This window comes from Mercurialis annua, linkage group LG3, assembly GCF_937616625.2.
Source record: "Mercurialis annua linkage group LG3, ddMerAnnu1.2, whole genome shotgun sequence".
NCBI lineage: Eukaryota > Viridiplantae > Streptophyta > Magnoliopsida > Malpighiales > Euphorbiaceae > Mercurialis > Mercurialis annua.
The window spans coordinates 65350198-65374478 of record NC_065572.1 but is presented as its reverse complement, the minus strand read 5'-3'; the positions used below and the strand labels follow the sequence as shown (position 1 = coordinate 65374478).

The 24281-nt window shown below is 31.3% G+C and overlaps 3 protein-coding genes across 3 annotated transcripts; 2 read left to right on the top strand and 1 right to left on the bottom strand.

Annotated features, from left to right (window-relative positions):
• The first annotated feature begins 8738 nt into the window (after window positions 1–8738).
• Window positions 8739–13177, top strand: LOC126673941 (PLASMODESMATA CALLOSE-BINDING PROTEIN 3-like). Its single transcript, XM_050368276.2, has 4 exons — window positions 8739–9116; window positions 9275–9511; window positions 9604–9637; window positions 12583–13177. Exons 1-4 carry the CDS (start codon window positions 9065–9067, stop codon window positions 12866–12868), a joined length of 609 nt encoding a protein of 202 aa, XP_050224233.1. The 5' UTR covers window positions 8739–9064; the 3' UTR covers window positions 12869–13177.
• Window positions 13178–18317: 5140 nt separating this feature from the next.
• LOC126672867 (uncharacterized) lies at window positions 18318–19605 on the bottom strand. The gene is made up of 2 exons (XM_050366815.2): window positions 18904–19605; window positions 18318–18422 (listed from the first exon to the last, which is right to left on the bottom strand). The coding sequence occupies exons 1-2, from the start codon at window positions 19204–19206 to the stop codon at window positions 18333–18335; spliced, it is 393 nt and encodes a 130-aa protein (XP_050222772.1). The 5' UTR covers window positions 19207–19605; the 3' UTR covers window positions 18318–18332.
• Window positions 19606–20553: 948 nt separating this feature from the next.
• Window positions 20554–24281, top strand: LOC126675005 (uncharacterized). The gene is made up of 8 exons (XM_050369571.2): window positions 20554–20714; window positions 21276–21361; window positions 21957–22444; window positions 22779–22940; window positions 23060–23183; window positions 23372–23590; window positions 23683–23807; window positions 23921–24281. The coding sequence occupies exons 1-8, from the start codon at window positions 20685–20687 to the stop codon at window positions 24010–24012; spliced, it is 1326 nt and encodes a 441-aa protein (XP_050225528.1). The 5' UTR covers window positions 20554–20684; the 3' UTR covers window positions 24013–24281.

Below are 24281 nucleotides of genomic sequence, written 5' to 3'. Positions count from 1 at the left end.
TTGGGTTTAGTTGAATTATTGACATTTTGATTCGGGTTTTGACATTTTTCTAAATTTCCTTAATGGAAAAAATGGTGATTAATTTTAATTGCTATTTCTTGGTGATTGATTTCGAGTGAGGTTTAGGAATATAGAGTAGTTAAAAGGTCATTTGTTTCATCAACTTGTTTGGAAAGATGGAAGGTAAAAGTCTGCATTTTCTTTGATATATTGATTTTTGTTTCAATTCACTTTAATTCGTTTTTTTTAATTGGAGATGGCAATAAGGGGAGCGGAAACTAAAAGGAATAAGAAGACTTGAAAAAAGAAGCGAGAGTTTCTCAATTATGTTGCGCGTATGAGCAGTGTATCTTTATAAGAGAAGCAAAATTAAAGCTGATAATCACTTATATTGCCAATTTGTATTGAAAAGGGTGAATAATGGTTTAATGATAGTGACTACGAGATATTAGCCAAATTAGATGAAGAACGGGTCTCTATGGCACTATGAAACACATCTTTTGGAACTATTAGGATATAGGAAATCATAATATTTGATCAAAAAAATCAACTAGATGGGGAGGAGGTTTAAAAGATTATTAAATGTGCCGATGGGAATTAAAAGATGTGTGATGTTAGTTAAAAAAATGTGTTCTGCTGAGAAAAATGGTAGTATGGATTTTTGAAACATCAAATGCTTTAATTCGGAAATTATAATTTTTACAAACTTTCTAATATTTGCATATAGTGAGTGGTTTCTCCAATTTCAGTGTCTTCATGTGTTTGTATTGCAAGTTAAGTTATTCTTATATTCTTTTAATAAACAATGAGCTATTTATAATTTCAGGTGAAAGTTTGTCGGTGCCAAAATGAGAAGATTTCAAAATTATCACCACTGGAAACTTCGAGTTTAGGAAGGTTTCCTCAGAAAGTAAATAAAAATTAAATCGTTAGTAAACTGTTGCAATTGTATATTTCATGGTGCTCCCACATCTTTGAGTCAATTCATAATCAAGGGTTCAAATATGCATGTTTAGTTTCTGCTACAGTGTTGAATATAACGCTTCCTATGTGAAAAGCATATCTTATCGTGTTATAGTCTATATTCAAACTCAAATTCTAAGCCAATCCTACATTAAATGACTGAAACCATAGTAGACCATTAGTAAACTGTTAGTGAACTTATAATAAAACAGATATTTAGGAAACCATTAGTAAAGTGTTAGTAAACTGAAACCGTATTAAACTAATAGAAAACTTATTTCTATTGCAAAATAAAAGTAATAAAATCAAAACTAATTTAGTACATTTTATAATACCGTTGGTAAACTAATAGTAAACTAAGTGATAATTTATTTAAATATATTTTGACATTTCACTTTAAATTGGTGTTAAAATTGCTACATTTAATGTTATGGAAAATCGATTAACTTGAAATAATTTCCCATCCAAGTGAAAAGCATATCTTATCGTGTTATAGCCTACATTCAAACTCAGATTTTAAGCCAATCCTACATGAAATGACTGAAAGCATAATAGACCATTAGTGAACTTATAATAAAACAGATATTTAGTAAACCGTTAGTAAAGTGTTAGTAAACTGAAACCGTATTAAACTAATAGAAAACTTTTTTTTATTGCAAAATAAAAGCAATAAAATCGAAACTAATTTAGTACATTTTTTTTATAATATCGTTGGTAAACTGATAGTAAACTAAGAAATAATTTATTTAATATTTTTTAATTTAAAAATAAAAATAGTAAACTAACTTATCTTTCAGTAAATTAATAGTAAATTAATTTTTTAAGTAAACCGATAGTAGATTATTAGTAAACCGTTATTAAACTAACTTATTTTTTAGTAAACTGATAGCAAACCGTTAGTAAACTGACTTATCTTTTAGCAAATTTGGTTTTTAAGTAAACCGATAGTAAACTAATGTATTACATATGACAAATATGATATTAATTATTGAAATGGAAGCATTTTCAACATGAAGATTATTTATGAAACTAAATCAATAGTAAATTGTTAGTAAATCGTTAGTAAACTAACCTATTTTTTAGTAAACTAATAGAAAACAGTTAGTAACTAACTTATCTTTTAGTAAATTTGGTTTTTAAGTAAACCGATAGTAAACTAATGTACTACATATGACAAATATAATAGTAAATCAAATTGTGTAAGGATATTTTTGCTATTTGTTAATAGAATTTTAAGTGTTTACTAACAGGTTATCCAATTGAAACTAATAGATATCTCAAGCTTCACCAATTTTGTATTAGTATACTATAAAAATATGTGTACTATTAAGATACTCGAGGTTTCCAAAAAAGTTTACTAATAGGTTTCCTAATATTCACCGATAATAAAACAATTTAAATTGGGATAGTATTGCTTTACGTTCGTTAATCGGTTACTAAAGGTGTACTATATAGTTACCAAATACTTTTACTGATAGATTATACTTTCAACTATTAGGTAACCCAAAGATAACCAATAAATATTCCTAAAGTTTTCTAATAAATTTCTAAAAGTTAACCAATAAAACTTATTTTACATCCTTTAACATTTCTATAGCTCAAATGGTATAAGCGCTAAGCAGCAAACTGCTAGATCGTGGGTTTGATTCCTCCCACAACCGCTCCTCCCTCCCCAAATGATATTAAAAAAACATTTCTATAAGTTTACTAATAGGTTACTTAAAGTGTCTTGATAGATTACCAAATGTCAATTATAACCAGTAAACAATTACTATTGTTGTTAGTAGATTATATAAAGATTTATTAAAAGCTTACTATCAGGTTACCAAATTGTTATCGATCATTTTTTATAAAAAAAATACATATAATTTATTGCAAGTTCACTAACAGTCTACTAAACAACTACTGATTTTATAAAAATTAAAATAGTAAATCAAATTTTGTAAGGATATTTTGTTAATAGAATTGTTACTAACATATTATCCAATGGAAACTAATAATAAACTTATCTTTTTAAGTAAACCCACAAATATTTATTTTTTTTAATAAAATAAAAGTAAATAAATTGATACTATTTTTTCGTACATGTTTTATAATACTGACAGTAAATTAAGCAATAATTCACGTTAATTTTATAATTCAAAAAATAACTAATAATAAACTTGTTTTTTTAAAGTAAATCGATAGTGAACTAATAATAAATTTATTTTACCGAAAGTAAACTGAAAGGAAAAAAAATATGTACGTTAAACCAATATTGTACATGTTAAAAAACTTCAATTAATATAAATCAATAACCAGTATATTTGAAAGTAAAGAGGGAGTAACATGCTCCAATTCTTCATAAAAAAAGGGAAGATCCAATAAATTTTGAAAGTAAATGGTGCTATAACAATATAATTGGTGTGCCATATACTTGTTTCACTTCCATCCTTGAACTTTTTGAAAAATTCAACTGAATTTAAAATATGTGCCATGAGCTTTCAAAAGGCGGGTACTTGTTGTTGTATAAATTGAAGTGTTTCTTGTACGTTTAGCTTCACTGAAACAATTTATAGTACACAATTTTAAAAATTAAGTATAGTCACTAACCAAACTGTTGGAGCTTGAGAGAGAGTGGTAGCATCAGCTCCTCCAACTTGGCTCAGAGGTGTATCATGATTTATAAAAAATTATGAGCATAACACAGCTAAACAAGATTTCTCTTAGGTATTATATCAAACATCTTGCGTGCATTTTTCATACTCCTACATTTGACAAATATTCCATAACAATTAGCTAACAAAATTATTGCTCCATTTTCTCCGATAACAAAACCCACAAAAATGTGAACAAGTCTAAATATATAAAACAACAAACAACTAATAAATAGTTTTTGAACCAATTATTTTGAACTGAATTCAAAATAAATAGTTTCTGAACCTATAGAGAATTCTAATTCACCATCGTCACCACCAGTCCACCAACAACACCTCAAATTTACTCTCCACCGTTGAAACCCTGTGATGATTTCGACCATAAAATGCTTTACCTAAACTCAGTAGGAATCGATAATAGAGGATTTCAATAAGATTATAGAGTATTCTAAAGAAGTGAGAGATCGTGTTAAGAGAATGCATGTCGTTGATTGTTCTGCGGCGAGAATTCCGTACTTTTCAAGACATAAAAGTTTACTTTTACAATAAATTTCAGTCAAACGGTAAAAATTAACACTTTTTAGTCAACAGGTAGGTTTGAGAATATTTAGGTATTCTTGATGTATTTATCTAAAAATCCCTACAAAAAATATGGCATAAGGTAAAAAAAACTCACAGTTTTCCCAAAAGGACAAATCAGCCATTAATTTATTTTTTGGCACAAAAAGACCCTTATAGTTTTTAAACTGAACAAATAGCTTGAGAAGTGTTATTATTTATGGTTAGCTACTCATTACCCCTTGTGTTTTGGTAAAATATACTACTCCTTCCATTTTCTTAATTGTTGCTAGCGCATAACATCGGTTTGGTTCAGTTGAATTGGTTGGAAAATTTTAAAACCTGACCAACAAAAATTTAGAAATTTTTTAAATCGAGTCGAACTGAACTTTTGGTTCGGCGGCGAAAAAAATAAACTGTGCCGAACCGAAAAATTTGGTTTGTAACGGTTCGATTTGGTTAAAACCGAATTTGATTACTTCTTTTATTTTTTTATTTTTTATACTAAAATTAATTTAAATAATAAATAATTAGAGTCTAATAAATTTCCATATATATTAAAATAACAATTATTAAATCATATATCAAGCATAATTAAAATATAAAGATAAAAAAACATATAAGTATGTATGTATGTTTTTAGAGAATATATATATATATATATATATATATATATATATATATATATATATATATTGTAAAAAAATCGTTAAAATAATTAATTTTAATTATTTAAAAAAGCCCAAAAATATTTATTTCAAGCCCAATATTTATAAATTATAGAAGTATTTTTGAAGGATTGTTTTTTAAAATGAGAAAATGTCATTTTTATCCATAGAGTTCAAACTATTTACAAAAGTATTATAATGATAAACTTGTAAATAACTCAAACATTAAAGAACTATCTAGATATTTTCTACTTACCTTCTTCTTCATCTTGAGACTCACAATTCACTCTCCATTAGTAGTAGGGGTGAGCATGGTTCGATTAGGTTCGGTTCGGTTTGCAATAGGGATGGCAATGGGGCGGGGTGGGGACGGGGAAGCCATCCCCATCCCCATCCCCGCGTCTATGGGGAATCCCCATCCCCATGGATTCCCCATCTCCATAGGGATCCCCGTTTTCCGTATAATTAAATATAATTTATAAATAATTTTATTATTTTCATAAGATATTTGAAAAAAAATCATTATAGAAAATACTATTACCTTTTATAATATTATATATTTATAACTAAATAGAAACTAATAAAGAAAATTATATTAAATTATTTAAAATTATAGATAACATACTAAAATTTATAATATAAAATAAATATACATAAATATAAATCGGATCCCTATGTGGACGGGGGTGGGGACTATACTCCCCGTCCCCTCCCCATCTCCGTGGTTGGGGAACGATTTTCCCCCATCCCCGTACCCATGGGGGTAATTGGTGGGGATTTCCCGCCCTATTAGGGGCGGGTCCCCACGGGAAACGGGGAATCCCCTCCGCATTGTCATCCCTAGTTTGCAAATTACCTAAACCAAACCAAACCACCCTATAAAATTAAAAACCAAACTTCACCAATCTTGATGTGCTGAAAGTCATTGATTTAAATTGAAGACAGGTTTGGGTATTAAAATTATGTAGGATATTTTTATAATGGAGATGCATAAGTCACTTTAAACTACAAAGAAGAAAGGTATGACTTTTCTAAACACACTATTTGAGGATTTTATATATGTAAGATAAATGATTGGGGTAATCCCTTTGTACTCTCTTGAAATTCTATTGGTGATTTGAATTTAAAAATTGCTTTTAAGAGTTTGTTTGAGCATAATCAGATATTATCATGACATTGTAAAAGAGATTTTATTTTGAATAAGTAGCAATCTTATACACAAGATAGATTACAACGTTTGTATTTTGGAACTGCGTCACTTTTAGATCACTCATAAGTCAATTTCTTTGGAGATAATTACATGAGGACTTAATACTAGCAGGTACAATCGGGTGAGAGAAACGATCTAGACTTAAATTGCAGCATAATTATTTTTTGATCCAAAATTTATGCAGATTCAGGTTGTTCATATCACATATGTGCCAAATTTGATTGGTTTTCCGATTACAACTGAGTTGATAGTGGAGTTGTAGTTATGGGCAAGGGTAAGATGCATGATGAGACGGCTAGAACAAGAATGAATGTTCGACATGATTTCTAAATGCACATTTCTTATATCTCAGTATATAAAACTGCGAATTTTATGAATTATTTGGCGATGAAATGAGATTGGATGCTGCACTTGTGATGTATGCTCATTGGGTTAGTCGACTTATGAAGATTAAGGGATATGTTACGACCTCAACATTTGTTTTTTGATTTAATCATTATAGGCTACCAATGACGTTTGTTTCTGGTATCAGTTTTAAGACCAACAAAATTCGAAATTTCGTGAAATTTTGATTGATGCACCCGAAGATAATAAATCTTCAAGTCATTTTGGTTTCAGCAAGTTCAAGACGTTCTTGAAGCTTGTATGGTCCTCCTCAAAGAATCTCTTTTGGAATAAGTTCAATTTGAACTTAAATGGAGAAGATGGAGCATAATAATAATCATAGTTGACTTGAGAATTCAAGTTAAGGTGGAGATTGTTGGAATAGAGAAATTATTAGGTATACCGAGTCTACCACGTCATCCGTAGACTAAGCCACTCATAATACATTACCTCACTAAAATGATGGCAACATCGTAATAATTGTGCAATAAATGCATTCAAATCTTAATGGTGATATTATGATATTACCATCATTTTATTGAGGTGTTGTATTATGAGTGGCTTAGTCTACGGATGACGTTGAAGACTCGGTTCACCTAAGAATTTCTCTGTTGGAATATGCCTATAATTCTATTTTTAATTTGTGTTAGGGTTATAATTAATGAAGTATTTGGAAGAAAGATAGTTTTATTGTTATTGGAAAATTAGGAAGATATAATTTAATTTGGATTAGTACTCCTAATGCTATAAATAGATTATTTACTCAATATATATAGTCTACCTTATTCACCTTTTAGAATACAGTACCTTTTAGAATACACCAAACCGAATACACAATGTAGACATTGTGATATGAGAAATATAAGTTAATTATTACCCTTTTTGATTACTTCTTGTAGAGGAGAGAAACTCTTTATAAGTTTTTATTTTGAGGACATATTTGATAGAGATGCTCTCAATTTGATGATTTTCCACCAATTTTTTACTTCTTTTAATAAGTAGCGGATGACTCGATTTTTTCGCCCATGGATGTATGCTTTAATACAGAGTCACGTAAATTTTCTGTGTTATTTATTTAATTTGCTATATTATTGTTTGTTGATCAAATTCATAATTAATTACCTACCGAATAGCTATTTCGCTGAGCATACGAACCGGTCATGACAATTGGTACCAAAAATTCAATAATCGGTATCAATGTTACAACTTACATGATTCGAACTCCTAATTTTTAATGTATTTTAGGACGTTTTAACAGCATAGTTTAGGGCATCTCCAACAATAACCCTCAAAATAGTGTGATTTTTACACTAAAACTACACTGATACAGTGTTTTATCTCCAACAACTAACTCTATTTTTAACTCTAAAAGAATATTCTCAGCATATTCCTAAACAATAAAATTTTAAACATTTTACACTTACACCCATAAACTATTCAACACTTACAAAATACATTCATATATTTATTCATAATAAAATATATTATTAATTTTAATAATATATTTTCTAAATATGTTTATATATGTATTTTTAATTATGTTTGCTAATTTTAAAAATATTAATTAAATAATAAAAAACATTAAATATACTTTATTTATAAAGAGTTCAATTAATTAATACAAAAAAATTACTTAATGTTATATATTTAAATTCCCAATTAAATCGAACATTTCTAATTTGGACTATATTGTAACAAAAACTAACAAATGTTTAATAATGAAATTTATAATAAAATAGAAAACTAAAAGTAAAATAGAGTTACTCTATGTTGTTCTCCAACAGTACTCTATTTTAAGGTACACTATAATAGAGTGACTCTATATATAGAGTGAAAAAATAAGGTATACTATAGGCCATGTTTGGTTCATGGAATGGAATAGCACGGAATAGAATAGCTATTTCATAAGAAATGGAATAGCCATTTTTTAGTTTTTGAGAGGAATACTTATTCCATAAAATCATGAAATAGCAATTCCGTGGAACACTTATTCCATAAAACAAAGTAAAGAATTTTTATTTTATACGGAATAACTATTCTGTTCCGCACTTATTCCATGAACCAAACATGACCATAATAGAGTTGGATATAGAGTACTGTTGCTAATTTGGTGTGCTGTTGGAGATGGCATAATGCCATGAGTTATGTTCAACCAAAAAGCTTAGTTTGGTTAAGTTTGAAATAGAAGGATCAGTTAGGCCATGTAAACCAGATATTCAGCTCGACTTTCCATGAGACTTTTTTTCCTTTTTTCTTGACAGAAATATGGAGAAAAAAATAGTATATGCAGCATTACATAGTAACTAGCAAAACTAAATATATTTTTTTCCTTTCAGTAAAAGCATTTCAAGAAGCCGACAATAAAACTGGGCCATTCATCTTCACCCCCACAATCTGCTTCATCACTAATTTTTGTCTACACCTCACTCACTTGTTAGCCACTTCCCTTTCCCCATTTCTCACTCAGTAACTCACTCTCCATCTTTTATATCTGCCAACTTTCTATCTCAGTCAATCTTTAACAACATTTCAAGAAACCAAAAACAAAAAACTTTTTCTGACCACCATTGATACCCTTAGTAAGCTAGTTGGCTATAACCCTTACTTATAATTACACATACCCACTTGTTTCACTTTCATCACTAATGGCTGTCTTAGTTTTTGCATTTCTCATGTTGGTCATGACTGGCCATGCTAGTAAGTTCGTGGTACCCTTTTTCATTTGTCTGCAAATAAAGCTACTCCCTTGATTTTTGCAGCATTTTTTGATGATGAAATTTTGTTTTTCTTGTTTGAAATTACTTGAACATGTTAAAGATGGTTACTTTATTTATGTTTTCTTGGGGTTTTGTTAGGCTGCACATGGTGTGTTTGCAAGGAAATGCCAAATCAAGTACTTCAAAAGACTTTAGATTATGCTTGTGGAGCTGGAGCTGACTGTGGTCCTATTCATTCAAATAACCCTTGTTTTCAACCTGATAATGTAAGAGCTCACTGTTCTTATGCTGTCAATAGCTTTTTTCAAAAGAAAAACCAAGCTCCTGGCACTTGTGAATTTTCTGGAAGTGCCACCATTACTACTTCTGATCCCAGTAAGCCATTGCTCTCAGATCTTTCACTTGTAATACTCATTTCAATCTCTAAATTTGGCATTCATTTTTTTCATTTTGTGTTTTTTAAACAGGCAGTAGTGGCTGTTCTTATCCTGCTACAGCAAGGTACATTGCTTTAACTTTTTTTTTACTTTGTTTGATTGGTATTGGAGCTTCAATTTGAATTTTTCTGAATCACTTCTACTTTAAATTAAATGTAGTGTCAGCTTAGTTCTGACACTTTTCAGCATAGTGATTTTGATTTTAGGGGGTGCTGCCCTTAAATTTTTGTCAAGTAGGGGTGTGTGTCCCTTCATTTTTGTTTAGGGTAAGATGCCAAAAACAAGACATGCTTTCTGAAGCAAATATTTCTTAATTTTTAAAAGAATTATACCATTTGTTGAAACTATTTTTTATTTGTGATTACCTCTTTATTCTTGGTACTTGACATATCTCCCTGGGATTTTTTGGTATTACTTTAATCCTGGACATGGAAAAAGAATCTAGGGTTTTTTTAATAGTTTAACTTTACATTCTAGAGGTATTGGAAATTTAAGTATTTTATAGTATATCTTTAGAATTTAGACCAGCAAATGTAGGTGTAGGGTGTGGCTTGCTAAAGATGGGCTAGGTGAAATTTCATAGGGTTATTTTTATATACAAAATCCTAACCATTAGCGTTTTTTTGGAATTTAAGCACATTATTCAAAACGTGGCAAGTCTCATTCCAATTATTCATTTTTTTTTATGAAAATTAAGTTTTAATTTTTTGATATTTTATAGCTCAATGCCTTATCCAATGTCGTTTTAGTCATTCAATACGGTCAAAGCGACTTCGTTTTTCCGAAAAAACGCGTAAAACAACAATGAGCTATATAATAAAAAATTTATGAAAGTTGAAATGCCGAGTGCACATTATTGATAATGTGCTTAAATCGAAAAAAAAAACGCAAAATAATCCTATTTAATACGTTTGGCTCAGATTAAATTTGCTTGGTGGGATGGGCATCTTATCTTTTATCAATGTGAAAAAAGAATTGCTTTTTGCAAGAATTTTGGGTCTCTCTCAACTGTTCTCCTGAGGATGATGCTTTTTGTTTGTAATATACTATTTTTATAATGATCTTTGATTATATTCGAGATGGGCTCTTTTTGATCTCAAATAGAAAAAGATGAGCTCTTCTTGTCAACTCGACTCTTATTGGACTTGCATAATGATGTTTTTGATCATTTTGCCAATCCAATTGGTGATGTGTTTCACTTTTTTGAAAGGATGCTGCAATAATTGGGATGTAAATGTCTTGCCTTTTACTAAAGCTATTTTCTTTTTACAAGAATGGCTATTATATAAAGACAATAATATATTTTACCTTGTAAGCCAGTGCAGCAGGAGCGTGCATTAGGTTCAACAGAACTGAAATGTCTTTACCTTTTCAAAACTGAATTGAAGTTTAAGAAATTATTATTTTTTATAATCAAACCAAACTAAAATGTTCGGTCAGTTTTTTGGTTCGGTTATTATATTTATCACCAAGACCAAAGACCAACTGTTTGTTTTATAAAATCAAATCAAACCAAATCACATTCGTCGATTTATTTTTTTGGTTCGGTTTATATTAGAGTTTGATAAAAAAAAATTAACTCTAAAACCACACCAAACCAAAAGCCAACTTTGTTAGGTTTTTGCACACCCCAACATAGCAGGCTATAACATGCTCGCATGGCATACTGTAGCATTTTTGTTAAACATATTTTTTGTTTTGAAATTTGCAAAACACAAATAAAAAATGAAGGAAAAAAGTAAGCTCTTTGGTCAAAAAGTGTATTAAGGTACAGATTTGAGGTAAAAGTATGCCAATATACTTTGAATTTAAACAACAAATTACCTTTCCCACTCCATTGATAGGGCTAATATTGATTTTAGTGGGTTACACATACTTGTAAGCTTTGGGATGAACAATTACTTGGGGATTTGAGCCATCTTTTGAAATCTAGTGATATCCTTGGCTACTGTGCATATGTGATATATGGTCCCACTCTCCTATAATTTCTCATATTTTTTCCTTGTTTGCAGTATCCTGCTGCCATAATTGAAGTTACTGCAGTTAATTCTTACTCTTAGTAGTATAATTTTTACCCCAAGTGAACTTTTTTATGGTACGAACGTTTGAAATCATTCTTGTAAAAGTCACCAAATTTCTGCTAAGGTTTTGACTTATTTTCATCTGCACTAGAGGAGTGTATGCATGAATTCCAACCCAAAGTTGCATAGTAGTTCTCAATTATTTTTGCCTATTTCTGATGAGTGTAACGGTTAAATTTATATGTCAGTAAGATGAATAAGAGCTTGGTACTGGACTGCTTGCAACAGAACAGCTTTGTCTAGATCCAAAAAGGCTGCTGTAAACTTTGGAATTGTATCTGCTCTAACAAATATTCTGAGCTCTTTGGATCTTACATGGTGCTCCATTCATGTTTTGTGGGACATCCTTTTTTGTCCTATGAACTAATTTTCCATGTTTGCATATCCTGATGCAGCGTTTTCTGACATTAATATCTATGATTCTACCTCGAGATAATTTTATCAGAATGCACCTACGAATAACAAGTAGTACATTTTTAACTTTGCAACTTTCAAAAATCTATTAGTGTTTGTCCATCTCCCTGATTCTGATTTTCTTTTGAAGTTAATAAAGTTTTGGCATAGCTAAAAGTAACTCGAGCTAAGGTCATATGCTTTGACATACACAATTATCAGTCTAATTTGCCATGAGGGCTGAGAGTAAAACGGAAACAACCACTAGTTCAACACCCGTAAAAAATGAATAGGGTAGTAGGATTATAAAGTTGAATGAATCTAAACTTTTTTTCGCGGATTAGATCCACACTTGATGCTTTTCCAATCATGTTTACATAACGCTTTTGCACGGTGAATGCTCAACTTGCTGCGAACTTTGTTCAGTATCATTCATCATAAAATGCTTCAAGTCTCATTTAAATATAGTATGCTTTGTGTTTAGGGTTCTAACAGCTATTTATACGTGCTCTGTGCATTTCTTTGTTATTTTCAGTGCTGCAGGAACTAGCATATCGACGAATCCAACTACAGGCACAGGAACAGGCACCACAAATCCATCAACCACACCCACAACCAAAAATCCATTAAACAATACGCCTACAACCACCGGACCATACAGTACAACACCTTCCAACGGTGTGTTCGGCAACGGTGTGAGTCCAACAGGACCTGGAATCAACACAGACTTCAGTGATGGCGGGTTCCGAGTTCCGAACACTAGCTTCTTTTCTGTCATCGTAACACTCTTTGTTTCAGGATTGATGCTTTTGTGGGGCTAAACTGCAAGAAATTGTGACCAACTTAGAGGTTTAATCAAGTGGGGTAGTTGGTCACAGGTCAAGTTGAGTATGAATTTGCATATATGTATGTGGGGGGTATGCATGTGATTCTGTTCTTTTTTTCATCTAAAAGACATGCTAGCTAAGTTTTTGTTTGTTTCTATGTACTACTCTTTATTCATTTTTGGTGGTTTTATGGTAGCTTGTTGGCTGGACAACTCTCTATCATTTCATCTGTTTGTACATCTAGATTTAGATCTACAACTTCAGTAATTTATTAGTCTAATTGAGTATTTCACTTCCATTTAATGATCTAAGTATGATAAATTTTTGTACTATAAATTATTCACTTGTGTTTTTGGCCTATTTGATATTGAACAAAGGATCACTTTACCCCCTCAACTTGGCACAAAGTATCAAAAACGTCCAAATTAGCAAAACCGGATCACTTTTACCCTGAACTTGTCAAAACCGGTACAAAAACACCCTTACGCTGACGTGGCACCCTAAATGGAGAGTGAGTTTCTAATTAACCATTATTCATTCTAGGCCTAATGTCTTAAAAACGCCCGACCTTTTAGCTCCTTTTCAATCATACCCTGACGTTGAAAATTTGTCAATTTTACCCAATTTTGCATTTTTGTGTTTCAATTGTACCCTGAAAAATTAAATTAACGTCTTTTGCGTTTGAAAATTTGTTTAAAACATTCTCCATGTCTCGCATATATTAATTGTATATTTTTAAAATTTATTTAAATTTAATTAAATTAATTAAGAATTTAAATTAGTGTTAATTTGATTATGTTTTTTAGTTAGTTTTTAAAAATAAAGGACTTATTTGTACTTTTTTGAATAAAAAAGAGTTTAATTTCATATTTAGACTTAATTAATTGAATGATTTCATCATTTAAGTAAAAATATTAACAAAAATTAAAATATTTGGGTACACTTGAAAACGGAAAATTCAAAAGTGGGTAAAATTGACAAATTTTCAACGTCGGGGTGGAATTGAAAAAAAGTTTAAAGGTGAGGGGTTTTTAAGTGATTAGGCCTTCATTCTAATTAGTTATAATTAACTCCTAATTGAATTCTAATTAATCATAATTAACTCCTAATTAATCTAAGGACCCTTTTAGATATTTTTACACAAAAAAAATACTTTTTTCATTTCCGGCGAGGAGGAGCTCTTCCTCCTCGCCAGAGAAGAGGAGCTGCTGCTCATCGGAGCAGCAGCTCCTTTAAGAACGTTCTCTGCACGGTCTGTTCTTGATTCAAGAACAGATCCACGGATCTGTTCTTGACCAAGAACAGATCGCCTGTTCTTGCCCAAGAACAGATCGTAACATCTGTTCTACCTAGAACATATCAAACGATCTGTTCTTTCAAGAACAGATCGTTGGATCTGTTCTTGAAGGGCTGCTGCTCCGGTAGGCGAGGAGGAGCTCCTCCTCGCCTTAAAACGGACTTTTTTTTTCGAAAATTAATTTTTTTTATTCCGAAGGGTTGATTTTAATTTTTAGTGTATAATTTTTTTTACGGTTTTTGATTTTATAAAATTGTTGATATCTATATATATTAAAAAAAATTGTAAAAAAATTAAAATTAGAGGATTAATTTGTTATTTTAAGCTTATTATTGAAGGGGTGAAATTGTTTTTTTTTTTAAATTATTAGGTATTAAGTTAAAATGTTTGAAAAAAAATTAGGACTATTTTAAACCTTTTTTTTATTTAAAACCACCTTAAAAGAAAAACCACCTTTGAAAACCGGAGAGTGTATCTCACTCTCTTAAGTGAGAGTGGGGAGGGGGTTTTTTGTACCAAATTTGACAAGTTGAGGGTAAAAGTGATCCCATTTTGCTGATTTGGACGTTTTTAATATTTTGCGCCAAGTTCAGGGGGTAAAGTGATCCTTTGTTCATTTGATATTGTCCACTTCAACTATTTAGCAAACTTTGATACATTGGAGATCAGTCTTTTTGACTGCAAATAAAGAAAAAGAACTACTATGGAAGGGTTCATGAGAAAAAAATGAGAATGCAGGACTAATATAGTATAGTATAGGTTAAAAACATACAGTTTTAACTGAATTTAAAATTATTTAAATTACTTTATATCTTAAACCAAAAGATTGATATAATTAAAATCATATTAATTGAATTGATTGAAATCTTAAAAACCAAATTTTTAAATTGTTAAATTATTATTGAACTGACTTATTCAAAATCCAAAATCTCTAATTGAAACCGGCTAAAATGAATTTAATTTTCATGATAATAGAGACAAATATTAATGATAGAAAATTATTAATGCCAATAATATAAGTTTTTTTTCCTTTTTTTATTACAAAGTGTAATATTTTATTTATAAAAGCCAATTGTTGCTTGTATGAAAATGAACGAAGGATCACTTTACCCCCTGAACTTGGATAAAGTAACAAAAACGTCCAAATTGAAAAAACCGGATCGCTTTCACCCTGAATTTGGCAAAACCGGCTCAAAAACTCCCCTTGTATTGACGTAGCACTTAATTGGAGAGTGACATTTATAAAAAATCAAAATTAACTCTAATTAATCATACTTAAATACTAATTAATTTTAATTAAATTTTCAGAGATTTTTTTGAATCTTTTAAAAAATTTCTCATTTTTTTTCTTTCTCTTCAATAGATTGGGCGGAACGGACCAACCACCATCCTTCTTCCTCCACCTCGACTATCCACTACTCAAAACCGACCAACCATCACATATAACCGACCAATCATCCCCCAAAACTGCTGAATTGTCTCCATTGAGAGACGAACCTAACTGGTTCGTCTCTCAACGGAGACGACGAGCTTCGTCTATGTGAGAGACGAGTTCTTCGTCTTTGTGAGAGGCGGTGCTCGTCTTCTCTCATAGAGACGACGATGAGCAGCAGCCGAATTCTTCACCGGCAACTGCTCATCAGTTTAAAAAAAATTGATTTTTTTTGTAAAAAGTACATAAAGATTCTTTATACTTTTAGTTAATAAAAATTTGATATATAAACTTTTAAAATTTATTTGATCTTTTTTAATTATTATGGATTAATTTGAGAAAATAAATAAAATTTAGGATCATTTTTAATCCTTTTTTTAATTAAAAACCACCTTAAGAGAAAAAAAAACCACTATCAATACCGGAGAGTGGATCTCACTCTCTTGGGTGAGAGTGGGGAAGGGGAGTTTTGTACCGATTTTGCTAAATTTAGGGTAAAAGTGATCCCATTTTGTTAATTTGAACGTTTTTGATACTTTATGCCAATTTCAGGGAGTGTAAAGTAGGGCTGACAATTCGTGTCATCGTGTCATAAACGTGTCGTGTACCCATTTATAAATAGGCAGATTTCTCCAACTCGAACACGACCCGTTTAACTAATCGTGTCAAAATGTCAAACCCTAACCCGACACGCTTAATAAACGGGTTAACACGTTTAGATCTGTCTAACCCGTTTAGTAAAGCAGGTCATAACAGATCACATATTTAACATGTTTAACACGTTTATTAATAACCCATTTAATCCATTTAACGGATTTTTTTTAATTAAATAAATATAATCAAATAACAAACTTCTAAAATAACCATAAATATTAATACAACAAATAATAATTAATAAATTATATGTATCATATGAGTAATATTTGGTCATATATAATTTAATTAAATAATAATATTAATATATAGATTTAAACGTGTCTTAGGCGGGTTAGGCGGTTTTACCTGTTTAATCCGCTTAACCGTGTCATAAACAGGTTGACCCGTTTATGACCCAAACCTTTATAAGCTCAACCCGAACCCGTTTAAATTCATATCGTGTCGTGTCGGGTTCACGGATCATGTGCGCAATTGCCAGCCCTAAGGTAAAGTGAGATCCTTCATTCGTATGAAAATATATTTTATTGGGCCATGAGAAATGGCATATAATGATATAACAACCCTTCTTATTTTTCAGCATATACCCAACTTTAATTTTTCTTTTGAGAAAAATTGATAACTACCCACTATTAGCACAAATAATCCCAAAAATACGGGTCTAAGTTTTTAAATTGATAATTACGATTCTCTTTTTATTTATTGTAAAAATATACTTTCTAAATTATAATAATATGCTAATCACAAAAATAAAGAAAAGAATCAGATCATGATCCAAACATTCCTAAAATTGCTCTCAATTCTTAAAATTCAAAATCAAATTTAGAAATAATAAACAGAATTGCATTAGACAATAAAGAGAAAATCGAATTGATCAAAGATTCAGCGCGGACGTGGAGGTCGAGATGGTGGAGGCCGCGGTGGTGAGTTTGGGTTCCATAATGAAGGTCGTTCTTGTTTTCAGCAATGTCCTCTTCTCCATCTCGTCTTTGTATCATCTACGCCAGCAGTGATGTTATTTTACCAGCTGCGTCGCTCCTCAAAAATGAAATCACCGTCGTTCTTTCCACCATCAGCAATGGCACCACCAGTGAAGAAAAATTGACATGCTTTAATGGTCCTCTATGTTTCTTATTTAATTTCTTTGTGATTTGAAGAAATTGTCTAATTTGATGGTTGTGGATGATGATGGTTGTCGGTAGTGGTCTGATTTTAATGTTGCACTCTAAGTGTTTGAATAAATGCTTATAAGTATCTATATTGTTTCGGGTGTTGGTTAACCAATGGTTAATCTTTGGTAAATAGTTGGTTAACTTGTAATAAATTTTATTTTGAATACATCGTTGCTAATTTTTTAGTAAATTGTTGGTAAACTTGAAATATGTATTTTAAATAAACTGTACCTTTAAAAAAAATTATATACAGCAGGGACATAATAAAAAGATTTGTCGCGGTCTACTAAAATAGTAATAGATATGATGTAATTCAATTTTTTGGTCTGAGTAGTATGCTATTGGTTGTTGCTTGGTATATCGTTATAACCATTGCTTAATTGTTTAGCGGTTGTTTTACTCAACCATTTTTTGACATATAAAAAATAATAAAACAAAAATTTAGCAAAACTTTATGTGTGTTTTTAATTGAAAATACATGCGGGGTGTTTATAATTTTTTAACCAAATTGTTAATTTGGTACCCAGTTATGAACCAAACGATTACCATGTATTTACTAACTAACAACTTCACCAGTATGTAATAGGTTAAAAAAATCAAGTATAGTCTAATTCTGGTAAAAAAAAAGTGATATATATATATATATTGTTTGAATCACAATGCAATACAAATTATAAATTAGATTGTATAACAATAAAAAATTATGCAATAAAATAATACAAAATATTAGATAACTAAATAGGAACCAACTGTGTATCAAATGTTATCCAAAATAGAAACCAAATATGTACAAAAACTGGAGTGTACCAACTAGTACCCAAATGTGTTCCACAAACTATCCAAGTGTGTTTGAAACACAAACAAGAATATCAAAAACACCTAAAGTAACAACTATATTACAATCTATTCAAAGTTTTTCTTCAATCTACCAGTCTTCAATTTTGGTTTTGGTTCAAACTCCTCGTCGCTGTCAATGTTTATATCAATCTTCATCTGTTCATAATTATTACAAGTTAACCAACGGTTTACCCAATATTAACTATTGGTTAACCAACACCTAAAACATTACATACATAATCGTTTTATTCTCATAAGCATTTCTTCAAACACCAAGAGTGCAGGTTGTGCGTACTAAAAAATCGAACTAGCAGTTGCAAATCAATTTCGACCATAGTCACTGCAAATCAATTTCCATGTTAGTTAACAAAATCAAAGACCGAGAAAAAAATGAAAGGGATCGAGAGAGATTGAATCACCAGTAATCAACAGACATTATCATAAGCATTTTTATTCTCATAAACACACATTAACGTTCTATTCTCATAAGCATTTATATTCTCATAAACATTTCTTCATCTTGTTATTGGTTAACAATTAGTTAACCAGTGATTAACCAACAGAAAACCTGATCATAATAATTACAAATCAAAAATTTCCTTCATCACCAAACAATTTGAATTTGTGGCTCACTTACAGCTGCAGCGGTAAACAAAAGCCACCACCACCACCACACCAGAAGCTCTTCCTCTTCCGTCTTTTTTTCTCCGTCGAACTCACTCCGTTCAATAACATAGCGCCGTCTCCGCCTCCATAGAAACAACGCGCCAACTTCACCTCCATTGCAGAGCAGCGACTGATTGGAAAATAAAAGAGAGCAGTGATTGATTTTGGTCGATGGCGATGATGATCCATGCCGCCGCTGCTCTTCGATGATCCACGCCGCTGAGCAGCAACTGATTTTGGTCGATGGCGATGATGATCTACGCCGCCGCATCATCTATGATCCATGGAGAATTTTTCTCTTTTTCCTTCATAATCATCAACAACAACCGCTGCATCATCTACAACAACCGCCGCAATTTCCAATTCTGATTCCGATGACTCCATTACACCACCAACAACAAAAACAAACTGTGAATGAATTCAAATTCTGAAAACATATTGAAATATGAAATTTGAAAGAAAAGAAAATCATAATTTGAATGGAGAAAAAAAAGCCGAGAATCTCGTCAAATCTCTTAGAGATTACAATCGTATTTTTCTATTTTTAAAAGTATAAAAATTGAAATTAGAAAGGTTAGAAATAGAATAATTGAAGATGAAAAGACAAATATCAATTTTGAAACTTAAGGCCGTAATTCTCTTATTATTTTGTGCTAAGACCGTGTTTCCTCTAAATAAGTCTTTTCTTTTTCCGTAACAAGATGCAATGGTCAAAGACTCAAAAGTACTTATTTAGCCTCATATACAAAATTTAGGGGCCAATTTGTTTTTACTTAAACTATATCCAAGTCAGGATGATAATTTAAAGAGCACATTCATACCATTTGCTACTGGAACTTTAAAAAGTATAGTTTAATAATTTTATTAATTCCATATATATTCTGAGATACATTTTATAAAGTTCTTAAAATAAATACTTGGAACAGTATAATTATTTTCTTCATTCAACATTACTATAATCATATTTAGGGTCAATTGTAAACATTTTAATTTATTCTAATATTGTATGAATCTAATATTATTATATTGTGCAATAAAATAAAGGCCAAATAATTAAAAAATGTCAATTTTTTTATGAAAGTTTCACAAAAATTCTAAACATTTTAATTTTATCTGTATTATCCTGAAATGCAGGTTTCCGCTTCAATGATGTAAAACTATACGATTTTGCTGATGTGATGCCTACATGGCGTTGATGTGGGAATGCCATACATTAGCGCCACATAAGCAAAACCGCGTAATTGAATATAATTAAAACGAAATCCTGCATTTCAGGACAAATTAGATGAAATTGAAAATTTTGAATTTTTGTGAAATTTTCATGAAAGATTTAACCTTTTTTAATCATTTGACCTAAAATATATTATGGAAATTTATTTTCAATCAAATGTTTGTTATACTTATACCTATGAAAAATTAGAGTTTGAGTAGTGATTTTTTATTTTATAACTTTTATCTGTTTCTACCAACAATTAAGATATAACAATTAATAAAATTAATAACTTGAAAATTACATAATGATTATTTTGGATTGTAACTACCGTTAGATCAAGATGATCTAACGACTAGGAGACTCCAAAAATCAGTTATCTTTAAATAAATTTTGTTCTAATTTGAAACCATAACTATAAATGAGTAAGAAATAGAATCAAGCTCTCTCGATTTTAAATTTTTTACTTCCGCCATTAATGACCTACGATTGAAAGCAATTCCATAAGAAAAACACAGGTTTTGTTCATTTTAGAATAAAACATGGGAGATTCAACAAGTAGAACTCACACGGTAAAATCTCTTATATCTGTATTAATCTAGTAATTTTTTTTACTCCATTCTTGCTATTCTGTGAAAAGAAAATGTGAATAAGCTACGTGGCTCCTTAGTTAATTGATTAATTTACTTGAGTTTAGTTCAAATTATTCTTTAATTGAGTTCATAATGAATGTGTAGTACATAATAATCAGTTAACCCTAGCATTCTTGTGGAATATACACATTCAGATGACTTTAAACATGATGATTGTTGATTGTTAGTTTTAGCATTTAGCAGCTTGCTGCTTGTTGTGTTATAGGATAGTGTTCATGTTGAACCTATGGTTTTGTTTACCTTCCACAATTGTTGGTTATGTAGAATTTGTAAATTGTAGCCCGGCATGTTATTAAAGTATTAGTCTCCGTTGCTTGATCAACGATTAACAAATAAACTATATTCTGTGCCATGAATCACGATGAGGACGATTAGAGGGTGTAAGCTATTCTATGATCTGATCCCTTATTGCTAATGTTTATTAAGATTTCTTGTATATAAATATTTTCATTTTGCTTATCTTAAATTTGGTTTTTGTAGGTCAATACTTGTCATGTGTGTGGAGATGCAGGCTTTTTGAAGAAGATTGTAACTTGCTTTCAGTGTGAGACAACGCAGGAACATGTGTATGTTTAGTCTCCTATTTTCTTTTCAATTTTGGGTTTTGCTTTATGAAATTTTTAACTGCGTGTTAAACTTTGGAGCTCTATGATTTTTGTAGTCGATTCCAATTAGTTCACAGTTTAGTTGGAGTTATGTGTCCTTGATTTTCTGTCTTTTAGCTGAACCATGTTTCTATTTTGCTATTACAAATGTGAATTTTTTTTTCCAACTTTTTTGACTGTCATAATTCAGAGCATACTCTTTGCATTTTTGAATACTTATTTAAGTTACTTTCACCATATTTAACTTGGTCTGAAGCTAATTTTTCTTGTATAAGTCTGGTCGATGATTTTGGTTCGCATAGCCTAATGTGCAGAGGTTGTTGCATACTATCTGACAATTGGATTAACTTATTCTTGACTGAGTTGGTCCGCAACTTTTATATTCGTCTGGTCTGGAATTTCTATGATCAAACCATTTGTTAAAAGACTTGGGAGGGTCCTGAATTTGATGGAGTTATGGGAAGTCCATCTCTTACTCTTTTTTTGGTGGTCCATCATACATCAAATAATCAGTTTCTGAATGCATGAATTGTTTTATTAACTATTTTATATACAGCTATTGCATGCCAGTCCTTCTCTTGACGGTACCACAAATTTGGATCTGTAATGCGTGTCGATCTAAGGAAGAGAACAATTTTCAAATGTCACTCAACTCTGATATAGTTTGCAGTAGTACTATGCAATCCATAGTTACTGTTGAGCTTTCTGAGAATCCAGGGATTTTGCTAAATTTCGAAAATGAAACTACTGTTGGTTCTGGGAAACTAAATTCAATTTCTAGTCAAGAAGCCATTGAACAGTTGTCAAGCGCCTTGAAATTGGAAAACCATTCTGCTAATAGACAAGGTTCAAGCTCTGGCCAATCAACTTCCATTATTGAGCCATCAACTACTGCTATTGGGTTTAAAACTCCACCTTCAAAGTTCTCAAAGCAGACGGTGAAAGCAAGTCCTATTGTTGGGCTTAGAGAGTATTCCTTGCCCCCTGGAAATGATGTTGCAGAATCCAGTTTAATGACTCAACAGCTGGCATGCCAAATTAAAGGTGAGAAAAGTGGGACAATTACATTTAACTTCGCTTTGGGAGGGCTGGCAGAAGAAATGAAGGAAAACCAATTTAAATGACAATTATCATAGCACATGCCCAAGGACATTTTCGCCTGTATATGATCTCAATCAATTTCGAAATATCGAAAAGGCTTGAGCTTAGCAGCTTGCACTCTTGGTTGTGTTTAAGTTGATGTTACAAGGTCCTTTAAGCTTAATACCTCATAGGAATAGGTTCCCAGTTTATGCTTCTGTATCAGTTGCCTATTCCAAACATGAGCTCTTATCTACATTATGTCGGATTGTGGCTGCTCTTTTCATTTACATTTCAGATGAAAGGACTTCTCTGGAATATCAGGAAAAGTACGTCGTTAAAGAAGAGCCAGCAGCGATCTTATTGCCTGCTAAAAGAGTTAAGAGCCCAATATCTACATTTAGGAAGACAGTTAAGCTTTCACATTCACCAGTGGATTGTAAATCAACCGCTTACTCAGGTAAGGAAGTTTCTCTTTGGTATTCTGAAATCCACTTGCTTATGTTGCCTATAGAATATCACTTTGCTGTTTGCAGTATTCCTATAACATTGATAATTTAAGACTGACTCAATGTGTAGGACATAGCTTACATATTGATGCTTACTCCAAGACTTTGTGTGTTCAAGAAGATGATAAACCAAAGCTTTTGCCCAAAATTGAGAAATATTTTCCACATCAGCCTGCTCCAAAAGTCACTTGGTGGTGAGCGGCGTATTATTTTATGATCCCATGTACTTCCTTTCATTATTCATTTAATTCTTGTAATGAGGAAAGTTTGATTTGATATGCATCTAGAAGGCCATGGGAGTTTCTTCAGGCAATCAAGATTGTATTGAAGTTTTTATCTGAGTAATTCCTTCTTTTGACTTTACTTACTTTCTACATTCCAGTGGAAGCATAGAGATTTGCTTTTCCGTTTCCCATAGTGAACTCTTTGATGGTTTTCGGGCATATGTTCCTGGCGGGGTTCACTCTAAAGCCTTTGAATTCTTGAAAAAGATGCCTGGAGTACTGCGTTGTACAATGTTTCAATCCTCTAGTTTGGGAATTTTTCAAGATGGGTATCCAAAAGATAGAGCAGTATACTTTTTCCCTATCAACTTTGAGAGGCATGTGTTCACTTAATTTAATCTTTATCCTGATTCTATAGTTCCTTGTACTGTTAAAGTATGATATCTCAGGGTTGCTTTTCTTATTATAGGTCAAGACAACAGTACGAGCGCCTTTTTTTGATGCTGGAGATGAAAGATATAGTTCTGATAAGTTCACTAAGTGATGTGCAGCTGTTAGTTTTTCCTTCTAAAAGGCTGAAACTGAATTTTCATGGTGAGCTCTACAATTAGCATCATTATCTTTATAATAAGACTTTAGCCGATACCTGATAGCCCTTGGCTAATAAGTTCACCAAGTGAAATGGATTTCTTTGCATGTGAATGCAGGATTAGAACGGTTCTTATGCGGATTGTATCGCCCAATCAAGCATGAACAGGGAGTCGTCCCTCGAGCACTGGTCAAAGTGGAGAAGCAATAGCACAATGATTCAGCTGTTCCTCCTGGTTCCTAGTAGAAGCATCCTGTTGCTTGGGAGGTGATCTTTAAAAAAAAAGCTTGCCTGAAAAAACGGTATTTGTGGTAAATGATTACGAGGGCTAATACTATAGTAAAAAAACACTAGAAATTTGTTCATATGTTTGGTGGAAAACCTGCTAACCACTACAGTTGCTTGTACGTCGAAAAAGCTGAAACTATGAGTAATTCTATGATTAGAATTATGACTGAAAATATAGAAATTCTTAGGTA

Bases quoted from the DNA above. Each gene is read 5' to 3' on its own strand.
- LOC126673941 (XM_050368276.2), top strand. From the start codon at position 9,065: ATGGCTGTCTTAGTTTTTGCATTTCTCATGTTGGTCATGACTGGCCAT. The intron at 9,117-9,274 runs GTAAGTTCGTGG...GGGTTTTGTTAG, and splicing joins GGTCATGACTGGCCATGCTA to GCTGCACATGGTGTGTTTGC. The intron at 9,638-12,582 runs GTACATTGCTTT...TGTTATTTTCAG, and splicing joins TCTTATCCTGCTACAGCAAG to TGCTGCAGGAACTAGCATAT.
- LOC126672867 (XM_050366815.2), bottom strand. From the start codon at position 19,206: ATGATGCGGCGGCGTAGATCATCATCGCCATCGACCAAAATCAGTTGC. The intron at 18,423-18,903 runs GTAAGTGAGCCA...AATTATGAACAG, and splicing joins TTTTGTTTACCGCTGCAGCT to ATGAAGATTGATATAAACAT.
- LOC126675005 (XM_050369571.2), top strand. From the start codon at position 20,685: ATGGGAGATTCAACAAGTAGAACTCACACG. The intron at 22,941-23,059 runs GTAAGGAAGTTT...CTCAATGTGTAG, and splicing joins TAAATCAACCGCTTACTCAG to GACATAGCTTACATATTGAT. The intron at 23,184-23,371 runs GTGAGCGGCGTA...TCTACATTCCAG, and splicing joins GCTCCAAAAGTCACTTGGTG to TGGAAGCATAGAGATTTGCT.